The sequence below is a fragment of the Carcharhinus amblyrhynchos genome, chromosome 18, assembly GCF_965287045.1.
Source record: "Carcharhinus amblyrhynchos chromosome 18, sCarAmb.v2.hapA, whole genome shotgun sequence".
Classification (NCBI taxonomy): domain Eukaryota; kingdom Metazoa; phylum Chordata; class Chondrichthyes; order Carcharhiniformes; family Carcharhinidae; genus Carcharhinus; species Carcharhinus amblyrhynchos.
Window position 1 is genome coordinate 34,987,712 of NC_137341.1, and position 15,755 is coordinate 35,003,466.

General features: G+C 44.8%; 2 protein-coding genes across 12 annotated transcripts in view; both read left to right on the top strand.

Annotated features, from left to right (window-relative positions):
- eef2k (eukaryotic elongation factor 2 kinase) overlaps positions 1-7,025 on the top strand; it is a 55,181-nt gene extending 48,156 nt beyond the window's left edge. For all 8 annotated transcript variants that reach the window (XM_080206776.1, XM_080206783.1, XM_080206782.1 and 5 more), the window contains one exon: positions 5,334-7,025. In XM_080206776.1, coding sequence (XP_080062902.1) covers positions 5,334-5,443 — 110 coding nt within the window. In that variant the 3' untranslated portion in view covers positions 5,444-7,025. The remainder of the gene's footprint in view (positions 1-5,333) is intronic.
- Positions 7,026-7,930: 905 nt separating this feature from the next.
- The window catches only part of polr3e (polymerase (RNA) III (DNA directed) polypeptide E), a 70,577-nt gene continuing 62,752 nt past the window's right edge, over positions 7,931-15,755 (top strand). For 2 of the 4 annotated variants that reach the window (XM_080206785.1, XM_080206788.1), the window contains exons 1-3: positions 7,932-8,034; positions 8,160-8,399; positions 15,013-15,105. In XM_080206785.1, the coding sequence (XP_080062911.1) occupies positions 15,070-15,105 (36 nt within the window). In that variant the 5' untranslated portion in view covers positions 7,932-8,034; positions 8,160-8,399; positions 15,013-15,069. Of the gene's footprint in view, positions 8,035-8,159; positions 8,400-15,012; positions 15,106-15,755 lie in introns of all 4 variants that reach the window. The other 2 variants (XM_080206787.1, XM_080206786.1) reach the window with 2 other exon arrangements.

Sequence of the window (15,755 nt, forward strand, 5' to 3'; positions counted from 1 at the left end):
GAGGATGACAGATTTCCTTCTCTGAAGGGCATTACTGAACCAGATGGATTTTTACGACAATAATTGATAATTTCATGGCCACCATTACGACTAGTTTTATATACCATATATATTTAAAAATTCAAATTCCTTGGTGGGATTTGTGCCCAGAGCATTAGTCTGTGCTTCTGACGCTACCACTGCATCACCGTCTCCCCATAATGATCAATTCCAATTCTCAAAATCAGATGAATAATTCTGCCCAATTGCTATTTTTCTACTCTTATAGCCCTACAATTCTCTGAGAATTCTGCACTTCTGTAGCCATGTTTATTTTTTATGCATCTACAATCTCCTGCCCCTAACAAATGGTTTCTATGCCTTTGGCTGCTTAGACCTTAAGTTCTGAAGCTCTTGAGGAGATAGCAGTAGTGATTGGTCTTGACCTGTCTTTAGCACTAGACTCTGAAACAGAGTCTATGCAAAAGTAATTTTTCTCCACTTCATAGATACCATCCGACCTGTTGTGTACTATCAGTGTTTCCAGCATTTACTGTTCTTTTAATATTTGGCATATTTCTGTTCAATATTCTTGTGAACGTGAAAGTAACAACCCTTTCTGGAGGGTTTATGAACACCAGCCTGCAGATCTGTAAAAGTGCGCACTATAGAAGGCAGATTCAAAAAGCTAGAAATGAGATCCTATTCTGCTCCTACATAAGAACATAAGAAATAGGAGCAGGAGTAGGCCATCTAGCCCTTCGAGCCTGCCCCGCCATTCAATAAGATCATGGCTGATCTGTCTTGGCTCAGTTCCACTTTCCCGCCCTCTCCCCATAACCCTTAATCCCCTCTCTTATCAAAAACCCATCAACCCGCGTCTTAAAAATATTTAGCGAGGCAGCCTCCACCACTTCAACGGGCAGAGAATTCCAGAGATTCACCACCCTTTGAGTGAAGAAGTTCTTCCTCAACTCCGTTCTAAACCGCCCCCCCTTTATCTTGAGGCTGTGCCCCCTAGTCCTACTGTCTTTTTTGAGCGGGAAGAGTCTCTCCACCTCTATCCTATCCATCCCATTCATCATCTTATACGTCTCAATGAGATCTCCCCTCATTCTTCTAAACTCTAACGAGTACAAGCCTAGTTTATTCAGCCTCTCCTCATAGCTCAACCCCCTCAGCTCCGGTATCAGCCTAGTAAACCTCCTCTGCACTCCCTCCAAGGCCAAAATATCTTTGCGCAGGTGCGGCGCCCAAAACTGCACACACTACTCCAGCTGCGGCCTCACCAATGCCCTATAGAGCTGCAGCAAGACCTCCCTACTTTTATATTCAATCCCCCTCGCTATGAAGGCCAGCATCCCATTCGCCTTCCTGACCACCTGCTGCACCTGCAAGCTGGGTTTTTGCGACTCATGCACAAGGACCCCGAGGTCCCTCTGCACCGTCGCCTGCTGCAGTTTTTCGCCACGTAAGTAATAGTCCTTCCTACCATTATTCCTACCAAAGTGGACCACCTCACACTTGCCAACATTAAATTCCACTTGCCATTTCCTGGCCCATTCGCCCAGCCTATCTAGATCCTTCTGCAGACTCTCCACACCCTCCGCGCAATTTGCCGTTCCCCCAATCTTGGTGTCATCAGCAAATTTCGACACCCTACACTCGGTTCCCTCCTCCAGATCATCTATATAAATGGTAAATAGCTGAGGGCCCAGCACCGACCCCTGGGGCACTCCACTAGTCACCATCCTCCAATCCGAATAGCACCCGTTGACCCCCACTCTCTGCCTCCTATTTGACAACCAATCCTCTATCCACGCTAACACCCTACCCCCAACTCCATGTCCCCCGACCTTCTGCAATAACCTCTTGTGAGGTACTTTGTCAAACGCCTTCTGAAAATCCAGAAAGACCACATCCACCGGCTCTCCTCTATCCACCGCCCTAGACACATCCTCATAGAACTCCAGTAAATTTGTCAGACACGACTTCCCTTTAATGAAACCGTGCTGCATCTGCTCTTCCCCTTGTGGAATCTCAGCTTTGCCTGTCAACTGTCTGGGATTCTGGCTTGGTGCACAGTTGAAGATGGTTATACATCTTGGTCTTTTCTGCCTCTGGCCCCAGACTAATTGTATTGTAACCACATCTGTGGAGAGAGAAATAAGAGTTAACACTTCAGGTTGATGACATTTCACCTGTACTAGAAGATTCTAGAGATGAACAGCTTTCAGTCATGTATAGAGTAGAGAAAGAGCAAAGGGGAGAGTCTGAGAGAGTTGATGCTCACAACCACACCCAATCACTTCACTGTACAATTGCTCTGTGATGAAATAATTGTGCTACATCTTGATTATCTGAACTACACAGAATACAAGATCACTGTCACCTTCTACAATTTGGAAAATCCTCATCTTTCAATAAAGGATGTGAATTTCACTCTGAAGATGTATAATGTCTTGTTTTTCACAAGTGGAAATATGGTTCCAGACCATCCTTGTAGTTTTCACCTTCATGGTCACATGCTTGTTTGCTCACTCATCAATGAGTGAGCAAGTGACTAAAATGGCAAAAAGTGATGTTGGTGCAAAACAAAAGAGGGCGATAATGAGATGAGTAAAGAAACAAGGGGGGAGGGCATGACAGCTGACTTTGATCCATCCTTGACAGACCATAAGAAATAGGAACTGGAGTAGGCTGCTCTGCCGTTCAATAAGATTATAGCTGATCCGACATCTATCTCTAAATATTCACGAGGACTCTGTCTGCACAGCTCTCTGACAAGGAGTTCCAAAGACTCTCAACCCACTGAGAGAAGAAATGCCTCCTCTTCGCAGTCTTAAATTGGCACCCTTTATTCTGAGACTATGTCATCTGGCCCTAGACTCTCCCATGAGGGGAAAGATCCTCTCAGCATTTATTCTGTCAAGTCCCTTAAGAATCCCATACATTTCAATGATATCTTCTTCTAAATTCCAATGAGTAGAATCCCAACCTGTTTAACCTTTGCTCATAAGACAATCCTTCCATACCTCGGATCATCCTCGTGAACGTTCTCTGAATTGTCTCCAATAAAGTAATATCTTTCCTTAAATAAGGGGACCAAAACTATTCAAAGACTGAGGTCTCACTGGTACTTTGTACAGTTGCAGCAAGACTTCCCTACTCTTATACTCTAACTCCACTTGAAATAAGGGTCAACATTCCATTAACCTTCCTGATTACCTGCTGTACCTATATGCTAGCTTCCTGTGTTTCATGCACAAGTCTCCCCAAGTCCCCTTGTGTTGAAGCTTCCTGCAGTTTTTCTGCATTTAAATTATACTGTTCTTTTGTTTGTCCTTCCAAAATGAACAGCTTCCCATTTTCCCACATTAAACTGCCAACTTTGTGTCCACTTACTTAAAGTTTATTTATTAGTCACAAGTAAGGTTTAAATTGACACCATTATGAAGTTACTGTGAAATTCCCCTAGTTGCCACAGTCTGGCGCCTGTGTGGGTCAATGCACCTAACCAGCACATCTTTCAGAATGTTGGAGGAAACTGGAGCACCTGGAGGAACCCCATACAGACAAGCGGAGAACGTGCAAACAGTGACCCAAACTGGGTCCTTGGCGCTGTGAAGCAGTATTGCTAACCATTGTGCCACCGTGCTGCCAGTAACTCCTTAACCTATCAATATCTGTATGTAAACTGTTTGTATGCCTTGCACAACTTGCCTTTCCACCTATTTTTGTGCGTTCTGCAAATTTGGCTACCATACACTGCTTCCTTCCTCCAAGTCATGAACATTTACCAGGATATTGTGTGGTATAGAGGGCATTAGCTATGAGGAGAGGTTGGAGAAACTTGGTTTGTTCTTACTGGAACAACAGAGGTTGAGGGGTGATCTGATGGAAGTCTATAAGATTACGAGAGGCATGGACAGAATGGATAGTCAGAAGCTTTTTCCCAGGGTGGAAGAGTCAATTACTAGGGGGCACAAGTTTAGGGTGTGAGGGGCAAGGTTTAAAGGAGATGTATGAGGCAGATTTTTTACACAGACATTGGTGGGTGCCTGGAACTTACTGCGGGGGAGGTAGTGGAAGCAGATATAGTAGAGACTTTTAAGGGGCATCTGGACAAATACATGAATACGATGGGAATAGAGGGATATGGTCCCCAGAAAGGTAGAAGGACCTGTTCCTGTGTTGTAATTTTCTTTGTTCTTTATTGTAAATAGTTGCAGTCCCAGCACTAATCCCTGTGGAACCCCTCTGGTTATAGATTGCCAACCTAAAAAAGGCCCCCTTATCACTACTGAGTTTCCTGCCCATCAGCCAATTCTCTGTCCATGCCAATATACTATTTCCAACGTCATGGGCTCTTATCACTGAATCTTTCCTGTGGTATCTGGTCAAATAATTATTGGAAGTGGTTCCCCTCCATTCTGGTTGAGACTTCCTTGAAAAATTCTAATAATTTCTCTTTCAAGAAGGCATACATACTGTGCTTGATTAGATTGATTTTCCAAATGTGCTATTACCCGTGTTACTAAATGTGCTATTAAATGTGTTAATTGATTATAACATTTTTGTAACAATAGATGTTAGGCTCATTGGCCTGTAGTTACTTGCCTTATGCCTCTCCCTCTTTTTGAATAGGGATGTCACATTGGCAGATTGACAGTCCTGTGGTACTTCTCCAGAATCCAAGAATTTTTTGAAAATTACAACCAATACATCCAATATTTCTGTAGCTACATGTTTTAGGATCCCAGGATTCAAGCCATTAGGCACTTATCTGCTTTTAGTCCCATTAGTCCACCTAATACTAATTCTCTGGTGATGGCACTTGGTTCCTCCCCTGTACTCTTTAGTATTAATGGGATGTTTGAAGTATCCTCCACTTACAGATATTTTGCATCAGTCTTTAACTTCTCTGCCATTTCCTTGTCCCCAGATTCATTTTCCAAGAGGCCTATGTTCACTTTGACCTCTCTCTTCCTTTATATTTAAATAAGCTTTTATTGCCAGTTTTGTTGTACATTCTTCACCAGTTTGCCCTTGTTTCTCTCTATTTTTAGTCTTCCTTTGCTGGGTACTGAAATTATGGCTATTACTGATTTTTGCCTCCTTTATATGCTTTTTTTTCACTTCATTATTTAATTTCCTTGGTTAGCCCTGGTTGGTTTGTCCCTCTCTTTCTACCTCTTTACTGGGATAGGCGTTTCAATCAGGGAACAGTTGATGACGATGAATGTTGGTGTGGCACACAGAGCCACTTGTCTTTCTCATCAATTAAATTCACTAAGTCAATGTTTTACCTCTGACATGGTTTAACTTTGTGCTTTGCATGTTGCTTTGTTCAGGAGACCTTTTCACAGAAGCAGCAGATGCAGCAATGGCGGACATGAAGGGCAGACTCGCCAATCAGTACTACGAGCGGGCAGAGGAGGCTTGGGGCATGATGGAGGAATAAACCTTTGACCGACACGCAGTTAATCTTCAAAGTCATGTTGGAAAAAGAAGTTATTGTTTACTAAATGTCAAATGTCTTCCTTTTGTACCTGTGCAGAATGCTTGGAACTTCTTTTCCTTTATTTTCACCATTGCATTGAATTCCTTTTGTGAATGGTCAGAATCAGTGCAAACTTGGGCTGAATAGCCTCCTTTTTGATTCTTGTAACGTAGGGGGTCTGTGTTAATCTGTATCAGCTGCCTGTGGTATTTTTGCAGGCGCTTGGTTGAGTTTAACAGTACTTTTTTATATTCTTTGAGATTGCTCAGGCTATTTGCAGAGAAAGTGGGATTTTATTATTATTATTATTGATCGTATCTGATTCTGCTCTTTTATGGTTATGAATTGAAGAAAAGCACCTTCATGCTGTCCCACTGTGTTATTCTTCACCGAAAGGAGACAACAATACAGCATATTCTGATACTTCAGTTATGTTTACAAAGTGTGCAAGGTGGGAGGTGAATGTGTGCAGGACAGTTACAAGTTAAAGGGGTACTGTCATTGCAAAAGCAAATTTATCGAATTGAGTTTGTTTATAAACGCACAACACAGTGACACATTTGACTGAATGGCTGTATTGTGTCACTAAGTTACAGGTGCCTCTAGTGCCTCTGGCTGTTGAGCAAAGAGGTTACAAAGTCCATGATGGACTTTACTGTCTCTTCAGACCCCACTCTATGATGCTTAATATTTGTATAGCTGTAACAATGTATCAAAACATCTCAGTGCACTGTATATAATGAGTGATTTAAGGTGCAATGATTGTAATGTATACAGTCATTTTGTGGCATCAGTGTGTCTCTTTGATTTTGGTGCTATTGGTTCAGGGAAGAATGGTGGCTTTTCAAACAGTGCCAGAATATCTTCATGAGGCAAAGACCTCAGTCTAACAATTCACCTGAAAACCTCCACCTAAGAACAAAAATGTCCCCAAAAAGGCCTTTAAAATCACCTAGCTTCAAGAGGTGCAAATTTCAGCAATGATGCAATGTTACAAAGATGGTTAAGGCAATTGGGCTGTGTAAGACACTGAGGTTTCAATTCATTTTTCAATAACTGCTTGATAAGCAAGTATTTTGTTCCATCTAAGAGCCCCATGCTACACACTATACCTAGTATGAAAACAATGTATTCACCTCTGCATGATCCTGGCTGTGCAACTGCAAGTTCCATGTGTAACCTACAAACTATCCCTTCCCAAGAAAGCATGAAGACTTTACTGAACAACCTATTTTTAGGAACAACTACTAACGCACAACCAATTGGAATGTAGTCATGGGTCACTGGACCGATGGTAATGACAAAAGGCACTCTCTCTAGCCTCATAATTCAAGAAACGTTAGTTTAACTAATATTTTCTGTGAATTAAGTTGCTCTAGTGTTAATATCATAATCTTAGCTTGGCACCATTGATTGTACAGTAACTGCAGTGCATTCCTGCGAATCTGCAAGCACTTGCTGATAAAATTGAGATGGTTTACACAGTTTTTTTGTGTAATTTGAATGTGTTTAGTAAAAATAAAATTCTTTTTATTATTTTAAATCTCAGAATTCATTGAATTATTTAAATCTTGCTATTTGTTCTTAATAGTACCAAATTGACCAATCATGGGAATTTTCTAGGTTAACAAAAAATCTGGTTCTTGCAAATATGGATTCACACCAACAAAGGACACAAAAAGGTTATCTGAAAAATAAAGATGACACTATAGGGAAATTTTAACCCACTGTAGTCAATTGTCAAGGTATATTTCACCATCTTGCAAACCCATGACCTCCACCACATGGAAAGACAAGTGCAGGAGATACATGGGAGCACCAGAACTGTGTGTTGTGTAATGCGAATCTCCGGCCGCCAGGGGACGTCTGTAATGCGGCTCTTCGACTGCCAGGGAAACTCGTAAAAAAACAGGAAATGCTGGACAAACTGGGCATGTTTGACAGCATCTATCGACAGCAATTAGGTTAGAAACCACGTGACTTCTACTGCACTGGTGTGGATAAAACACGGTCCTATAGCCACCAGGGGAACTTTGTCGATGTAATGCGGTCTTCCGGCCGCCAGGTAACTGTGTTCCGATGTAATGTGGTCCTCCTGCCGCCAGCTGACTGCTGGTGTAATGCGGTCTTCCGGCCGCCAGATGACTGTGTGTTGGTGTAATTTGGTTCTCCGGCCGCCAGGTGACACTGTGCTCCGATGTAATGTCGCTCTCCTGCCGCCAGGTGATTCTTTGCCGCAATGTAATGTGGTCCTCCTGCCGCCAGGTGGCTCTGTGAGCTGCTGTAATACGATCCTCCAGCCGCTAGGTGGTTCTGTGTTGTGATGGAATGCGGTCCTCCTGCCGCCAGGTGGCTCTGTGTTGCGGTGTAATGCGGTCCTCCTGCCACCAGGTGGCTCTAGGTTGCGGTGTAATTCGGTCCTCCGGCCGCCAGGTGGCTCTGTGTACCGGGATTGCTGTTATGAGTCGGGCCCACGTGTCGGCTCCATGGTTGCTGCTGGTTTCATCCATTTCGCCGGCACCACCTGAGGGAGCGGGTGGCTGGAGAGCGCGGTGAGTGGCGAGGCTCGAATCATGGGCCTTGCAGTCGACAACAGCCTCGGCTCGGGTTGAGGCGGCTCCCTGGGCTGCTGCTGCGGATAACTGACTGCCTCTGTTTCTCACTCTCTCCGGTGCAGGCCAGGATCCGGGAGCTCCAACCCCTGATGAGGCCGCTCCATCCCCATGGTGTAGGTGGTCAGCGCGGCCTGGACGCCAGGAGTGCCGCCCGGGCACCGGCATCAGGTAAAGCAGCAAGGGCCTGTGAGTGCGGAGGGAGCGGCTTTGGCTGCAGCAGCTTGTTGCCCTTGCGTTGCATCAGATGGAGCTGAGGAGGGAGGGACTGACCAAGCTGTCAGCAAAGTCAGCAGCTTAGCAAGGTGAGGCCAGTCACTGTGGGAAACCCAGCAGCCAGCACACACGGCAATGTGATAATAAACACAGCATAAGTTTTAACAGTGTTGATTGAAGGATAAATATTGCCTGATATATCAGAGAGAACTTCCCTTCTTCATATAATGTTCCAGCTGAGAGGGCACACTTTTGGAAGATGATGACTCCCAACAGCACTGACCCGCTGGCGGCGCGGGGCCCCCCTCAGCGCCGACCCGCTGGTGGCGCGGGGCCCCCCTCAGCGCCGACCCGCTGGTGGCGCGGGGCCCCCCTCAGCGCCGACCCGCTGGCGGCGCGGGGCCCCCCTCAGCGCCGACCCGCTGGCGGCGCGGGGCCCCCCTCAGCGCCGACCCGCTGGCGGCGCGGGGCCCCCCTCAGCGCCGACCCGCTGGCGGCGCGGGGCCCCCCTCAGCGCCGACCCGCTGGCGGCGCGGGGCCCCCCTCAGCGCCGACCCGCTGGCGGCGCGGGGCCCCCCTCAGCGCCGACCCGCTGGCGGCGCGGGGCCCCCCTCAGCGCCGACCCGCTGGCGGCGCGGGGCCCCCCTCAGCGCCGACCCGCTGGCGGCGCGGGGCCCCCCTCAGCGCCGACCCGCTGGCGGCGCGGGGCCCCCCTCAGCGCCGACCCGCTGGCGGCGCGGGGCCCCCCTCAGCGCCGACCCGCTGGCGGCGCGGGGCCCCCCTCAGCGCCGACCCGCTGGCGGCGCGGGGCCCCCCTCAGCGCCGACCCGCTGGCGGCGCGGGGCCCCCCTCAGCGCCGACCGTCCGGCAGGGTGGCGCTCCCCCATTACCGCATTAGGAATGCAAGCAAGTATTTTGTTCTCAAGCCTAGTCTGTGGAGCGGATTGTGAACCTGAGTATTCCTGATTTGGCTGAGAGTGTTGCCTCTCGCTGTCTGGTTATCTGATTGCCAAGAACAAAGCTTCTCTCCATTTCTGTCAACTCCTATTGCATGATTGTCATCTGTTTTCCCATTTTCAGACGCTATTCAGTGCAGTCAGCCTACAATCAGTATACTTACTGCGTAATCCTAATCAGCTCTAACAACATAACACAGTTTCTAGCGCAGCCTTTTGTTAATTTGTTTGTAACATAATCGCTTGCCCTTCCCTCTTGTTTCTGGAGCTGTTGTTAACATCAGTAAAATGCATGGAGCTGCAGCAAGTTTAGCAGTCACAAATAAAAACATGAAAATGCTGGAAATACTCAACAGATCAGGCAGCATCTGTGAAGAGAAAGGAATTGATGTTTCAGGTTGGTGACCTTTCTGATGCTTCCTGACCTGCTGAGTATCACAGAATCTTTAACAGTGCAGAAGGGGGTCATTTGGCCTATCAAGTCTATCCTGGTTCCTTGAAAGAGTATTCTACCCTGTCCCACCACCGTACCTTTTCCTCTTAACCTTGCACGTTCCTCCTGTCAGTTAACAACCCAATTTCCTTTTGATTACTTCATTCGAATCTGCCTCCATCACAATCTCAGGATGTTCTTTCCAGACTCCAGCCATCCCCTGGGTGAAAATATTTCCCTCATTTTTACTATTATCACTTCACTTTTTTTTGGCCAACTATTTTGAATTTATGCCTTCTAATTCTTAGAAGTCATAGAATCTCTACAATGCGGAAGGAGGCCATTTGGTCCATCGAGCATGCACTGACAATCCCACCCAGTTCCTGTCCCCGTAACACCACGTATTTATCCAGCTAATCCCCCGACACTAAGGAGCAATTTAGCATGGCCAATCACCCTAAGCTGCACATTAGGGGTGGCACAATGGTTAGCACAGTTCCATCACAGCACCAGGGAACCAGTTCGATTCCTGGCTTGGATCACTGTCGGTACAAAGTTTTCACATTCTCCCTGTGTCTCCGTGATTTCCTCCGGGTGCTCCGATATCCTCCCACAGTCCAAAGGTGTGTGGGTTAGGTGGATTGGCCATGCTGAATTTAGTGTCAGGGGCCTATCTAGGGTAAATGCATGGGTTATGGGGATAGGGGCCTGATTGGGATTGTAGTCGGTGCTGACTTGATGGGCAAATGGCCTCCTGCACTGTAATGACCTTTGGAGTGTGGGAGGAAACTGGAGTACCCGGAGGATATGCAAACTCCACACAGGCAGTCACCCAGGGTTGGAATTGAACCTGGCTCCATGGCGCTGTGAGGCAGCAGTGCTAACCACTGTACCACAGTGCCGTCCTCATCACCAGCACTGAGATACTTGTTGCTCTCAAGTTGAAATTTTTTCTCATTATTTAACTTGCTCAGATCTCTCAGGATGTTGAATACCTTGATTAAGTCTCCAGTGTTTCCATGTCAGATTTCTGATGTTGGCAGTGTGGTTTTGTAATAATCACTGGCTATATGCTCTCTCTCAGAAAAGTTTAAAGTGACAGTCAGATTGAACGAATGTTTTCTTTCTGTCAGTGACCATCCTATGTGAAATGAATTTGAGCTTGTATTTGTTGCCACTGACTAGCCCTAATCTGGCAGTAAGCTGCCAAGAAAGTTACAATGATTTTCTCTGTTGAAGGGTAAGGACTAGTTTCTTCTTGTCTGAACCCTGATTGACTTGAGACATTCATTATGAAGTTACCAAAAAAAGTTAAAACATTTTAGAGCTGTAAATTTCCTGAGTCATAAAATCATTAGCGATAGGAACAGGAGTAGGCAGTTCAGCCCCTCAAGCCTGTTCCACCATTCAATAGGATCAGAGCTGATCCGATATTCTTCATGTCCACTTATTTGTCCTTTGCCTATAACCCTTGATTCCTTCACTGATCAAAAATCTGTTCATCTCAGTCTTAAATATACACAAGGACTTTGCCCCCCACAGCTCTCCTTGGCAAGGAGTTCCAAAGACACTCAACCTTCTGAGAGAGGAAATTCCTCCTCAGTTTTAAATTGGCACCCTTTATTCTGAGTCTGTCCTCTGGTCCTAGATTCCCTCATGAGGTGAAACATCCTCTCAGCATTTACCTTTCAAACTCCTTAAGAATCCTATATGTTTCAATGAGATCAGTCTCATTCTTCTCCAATCCAATGAGTCCCAAGTTGTTTAATCTTTCCTTGTAAGACAATCCCACCATACCAGAGATCATCCTAGTGAACTCCCAAAAATAAATAATATCTTACCTTAAATAATTGGACCAAAGCGGCTCACAGTTCTCCAGATGTGGTATTACCAGTACTTTATACAGTTGCAGCAAGACTTCCCTTCTCTTACATACCAATCCCCCTTCATTGAAATAAGGGCCAACATTTTACTAGCCTTCTTGATTACTTGCTGTACCTGTAACTTGGCTTTCTGTTTCATGCACAAGTACTCCCAAGTCCCTTAGTGTCGCAGCTTTCTGTGGGTTTTTTTCCATTTAAATAATAATCTGTTCTTTTGTTATTCCTTCCAGAATGAACAACTCCACATTTGCCAAACTTTTGCCCACTTAACCTATCAGAATCGCAATACAGTCATCTTGGAATGATCATAGAAATAATAGGACATTTGAAGTCAGCTTTTGGGGCTCAGTCTTTGAGTTTGTTCAAGGCAGAGATTGATGGATTTCTGTATAGGGGATAGTTTGGGAAGGTGATGTTGAGCTAAAAGCTGTGCTGGTATTGAATGGCAGAGTAGGCTTGAGGGGCCGAATGGCCTACTCCTCCTCCTATTTCCTTATGTTCCAATGAAACACAGCCTGGATTAGACCTAGAATAGGAACAAGAGAGAGATTATTTGCTCCAAGAGCAAGCTTCAATTAATATTTAGAAGTAACCATGACCATTTATTTATGCTTCATAGACTATGATAAAACATTCAATCATGCCAATTCCAAGAGCTAATAGATGTGTTGCTGAAATCTGACATTAACGGTAAAGATGTGAGATTTATCTGCAGCCTATATTGAGTCCAAATGTGAGCATCAAATTAAAAGATGGACAAACATTCATGTTTCAAATGAGGAGGGCAGTACCACAAGGCTGTGTACTGTCAGGAAGATTACTGTCTGTATACAACACAGTCAGAACAGACCCTACAAATTATCATATAATTTATAAGTGATTTGATGTTACAGAGTTAGACAGAGTAGATTCAGAAAGAATGTTCCCAGTGGTGTGGGAGCCCAGAACTAGGGTTCATAGTTTCAGGGTAAAGGGTAACCTTTTAGAACTGAGGTGAGAAGAAATTTCTTCACCCAGAGGATGGTGAATATGTGGAATTTGCTACCACAAAGTAGTTGAGGCCAAAACATTGTGTGATTTGAAGAAGAAATTAGATTTCGCTCTTGGGGTTAAAGGGATATGGGGGGGAAGGGGGATCAGGATATTGAATTTGATGGTCAGCCATGATCAAAATGAATGGCAGAGCAGGCCTGAAGGGCTGAATGGCCTACTCCTGTTTCTAAGTAAAATCTAGAAATTTGGAGTATGGATTGAGTATGGACCCCAAAAAGAAAAGAACAATGGTAGTCAGGGAATACTTTAGAAGAAACTAGATTGAAGTGGGTAGTGTGACATTGGAATGAGTAGAAAAGTTTGGCTCCTTCATACAAATGAGAACAGAAGATGGTAGGCATGATGCCAAAGTCAGGAGGACAGAAATAGTCACAAGTAATTTTGTGCAGGTGAAGGATGTGTATTAGAAGAAAATAGCAATGAAAAAATTCTTAAAACATTCTACCCACTTTGCTGTATTCCTCAGAAGCCTGGATCATAAGTAATAGGGGCCTTTGTGATGTGGATGCTAAGACATATGTTTAAAATTCCAAACACTGATCATAAAACAAATAGAGGTGCTTGAAAATGCAAGAGCAAAGGAAATCTAGGAAATAAAATGTCAATCATTTGATCAGAGCTGCAGAGATCTCTGACAGTTGACAAAATGGAAAGCATTAGGTGTAGTTGGATGACGAATGTTACAGAGTTGTTGCAGACGGGTTACAGTGGCAGATGAGTGTGACGTACCATGATCTCCTGACAGAAGCAGCTACCTGTCGCAGCAACAGAACCCTCAAGTTAATTTACTGTTTCGTTACTATGGCAGCATCCATCAAGAAATATTAAGGGCATGGTACTTGTCTAAAGCTCGCTGTCATCTGTGGCAGACTGGGTAGCACCCCCTCCTCAACAGATCCTGCTCCAGAAACTTCAGTGCACAATTCAGGCTATCACCTGCAGCTCCAGTATTAAGGCAATGCTGCAGTATCAAAGGAGCTGTCTTTTGGATGAAACTTTAAACAGAGACCTGGTCTGTGCTCTGAGGTAGATGCAAAAGATCCAGTGGTGCTATTTTGTACCCCTGTGTTTTGACCAATACTTATCCCCCTCTTGGAGATAATCCCTGAAACAGGTGATCTGTTTGCTATTACATTGCTGTTGGTGGGATCTTACTGCATTACGTCAGTGACTACGCTTCAAAAATATTTCATTGCCTGCAAAGCACTTGGAGATGTTCTGAGGAGGTGGGAAGCATGACAGAAATGCAAGTCTTAAATAATGCTGTGCTGTTAACTCTGAAAGCTTTTGTTGGGTTTATGTTGATAAGTGACCAGGAGTAGGTTCAAGAGGCCAAATCTCTCCTTTTGTTACTGTGTTGCTGTTGACTGAAGGATCTGTGCAGAGGATGTTATGAGAGGTTACCAGGATATTGCCTAATGAGAGCAAGTACAGATGTGAAAGATGAGGAATGTGGGCCCTTTTTCATCGCAAATTACAGATTGTTGTTGTAACAGATGTTTCAAATGATAAAAGGATGACTGAGAGCTGTTTGGACATAAACAGGCTGTTTCCAGAGGTCTAGAACACACGGCCATCAGTGTAAGATTTTAAACAGAGGACAGGAAAAACTTCAGATAGCGAGTGTGGAAGTCACTTCCAGGATGAGTGAGGGAGAAACTGTCAATATTCCAGGTTAGATTTTGACAGGAAGATGAAGGAGAAGAGATTGAGAGTAGGCCGATGTGATTTAGAGTTATTTATTTGGAGGGTGGATGCAGTGGCAAAATGACTGGTTTTTGTAACTACGTTCTTTCTTGCTAAAGGAACGGTTACATCGTTATATTTGCTCAGAGTCTCTGGCGGATGGGCTGTATAATGTGCAGCAGCCATAACATAAATTACAGGTACAAGCTACAGTTATAGAAATCAATTTTCACCCAGGAGGAGCCCCACTCTCAGGATCCTCTCCATCCAGATGGACAGAAGCACAGTTCAACATCTGTAGGGAAAGACAGTGCTTCCTTCATACCACATTGATGTCTCCCTAGTAATTGTGATTAAATCCTGGTATGAATCGTGAGCCATGACCTAACCCAGTTGAGAGTGTTACTGATTGGACCAGGGCTAGCTTATGGAGGGAGATATAGACCGAAAGACCCTTTCCATTTTGTCCCAATGTATTTTGGTCATACGCCCACTCTGTCGAGGAGAAATTCAGACCCTGTTTTACTCTTCTAGATTCTACATTGGATTAAAGGGGAGCAGACTGTTGAATGCCTTGTATTTCACTGCCAGTGTGATGTATCTAGTTGATTTTTTTTTTGTGACTGGGCTGAATATTGGGAATGGGGAATGTAGAGTTGGGGTACCCATTAATTTATCTCTAATATTTTAGGTTGCAAAGCCTGAGAGTGGAATCAAAAATCAGCCCAGCTGTCGTTCTCATTGCAGCATGGCAAGTGAAGAGGATGACCCAATCATACGGGAGGTAAGTGACTGTCAATGGAGGGGAGGGTGAAGGTGACTGCAAACACATCAGAAATTCGGTCCTTCATCACCGAGTTGGCCTGTTTATTTGTCTTTTCTTTTGAGCAATACACATGTTTACAAAATCTGCCCTTCCTGTATCGCTCATTCAGTTTCCTCGTGTATGTTTTGAGTTATAGATGTAAATTTTTGAGTTGTTCCTTTATTGAGTAACGGTGTGCTGTGTTTAACTGCTGATCTGCATTGCTGCACTGGTGCACTATGTCCTGATGCTGATTTGCATTGCCGCACTGGTGCACTATGTTCCGCTGCTGATCTGCATTGCGGTGCCGTGCTCTGATGCTGATCTGCATTTCTGCACTGGTGAGTTGCAGTACTGCATTCCAGTTTGAGAATTCCATTTGCTGGTCTCAGCTGAAGTTGTCGATCCCTCGTTGCGATGGGACGGATAGGACCAATATCCCCAGATACTTTCCCAGCTACCCTGTTCATTACATCTCAGATTTCAATGTCTTTTACCCCAAAGCAACTGGTGCTACTTAATTTCTCTCTTGTTTAAATTCCTCAGTATCTTCTGGTTATTCTCAACAATCTGAAAGTTTTCATCTTTCGTTATTTGCATGAGATTAGTAAGAGATGCATCATCAACAG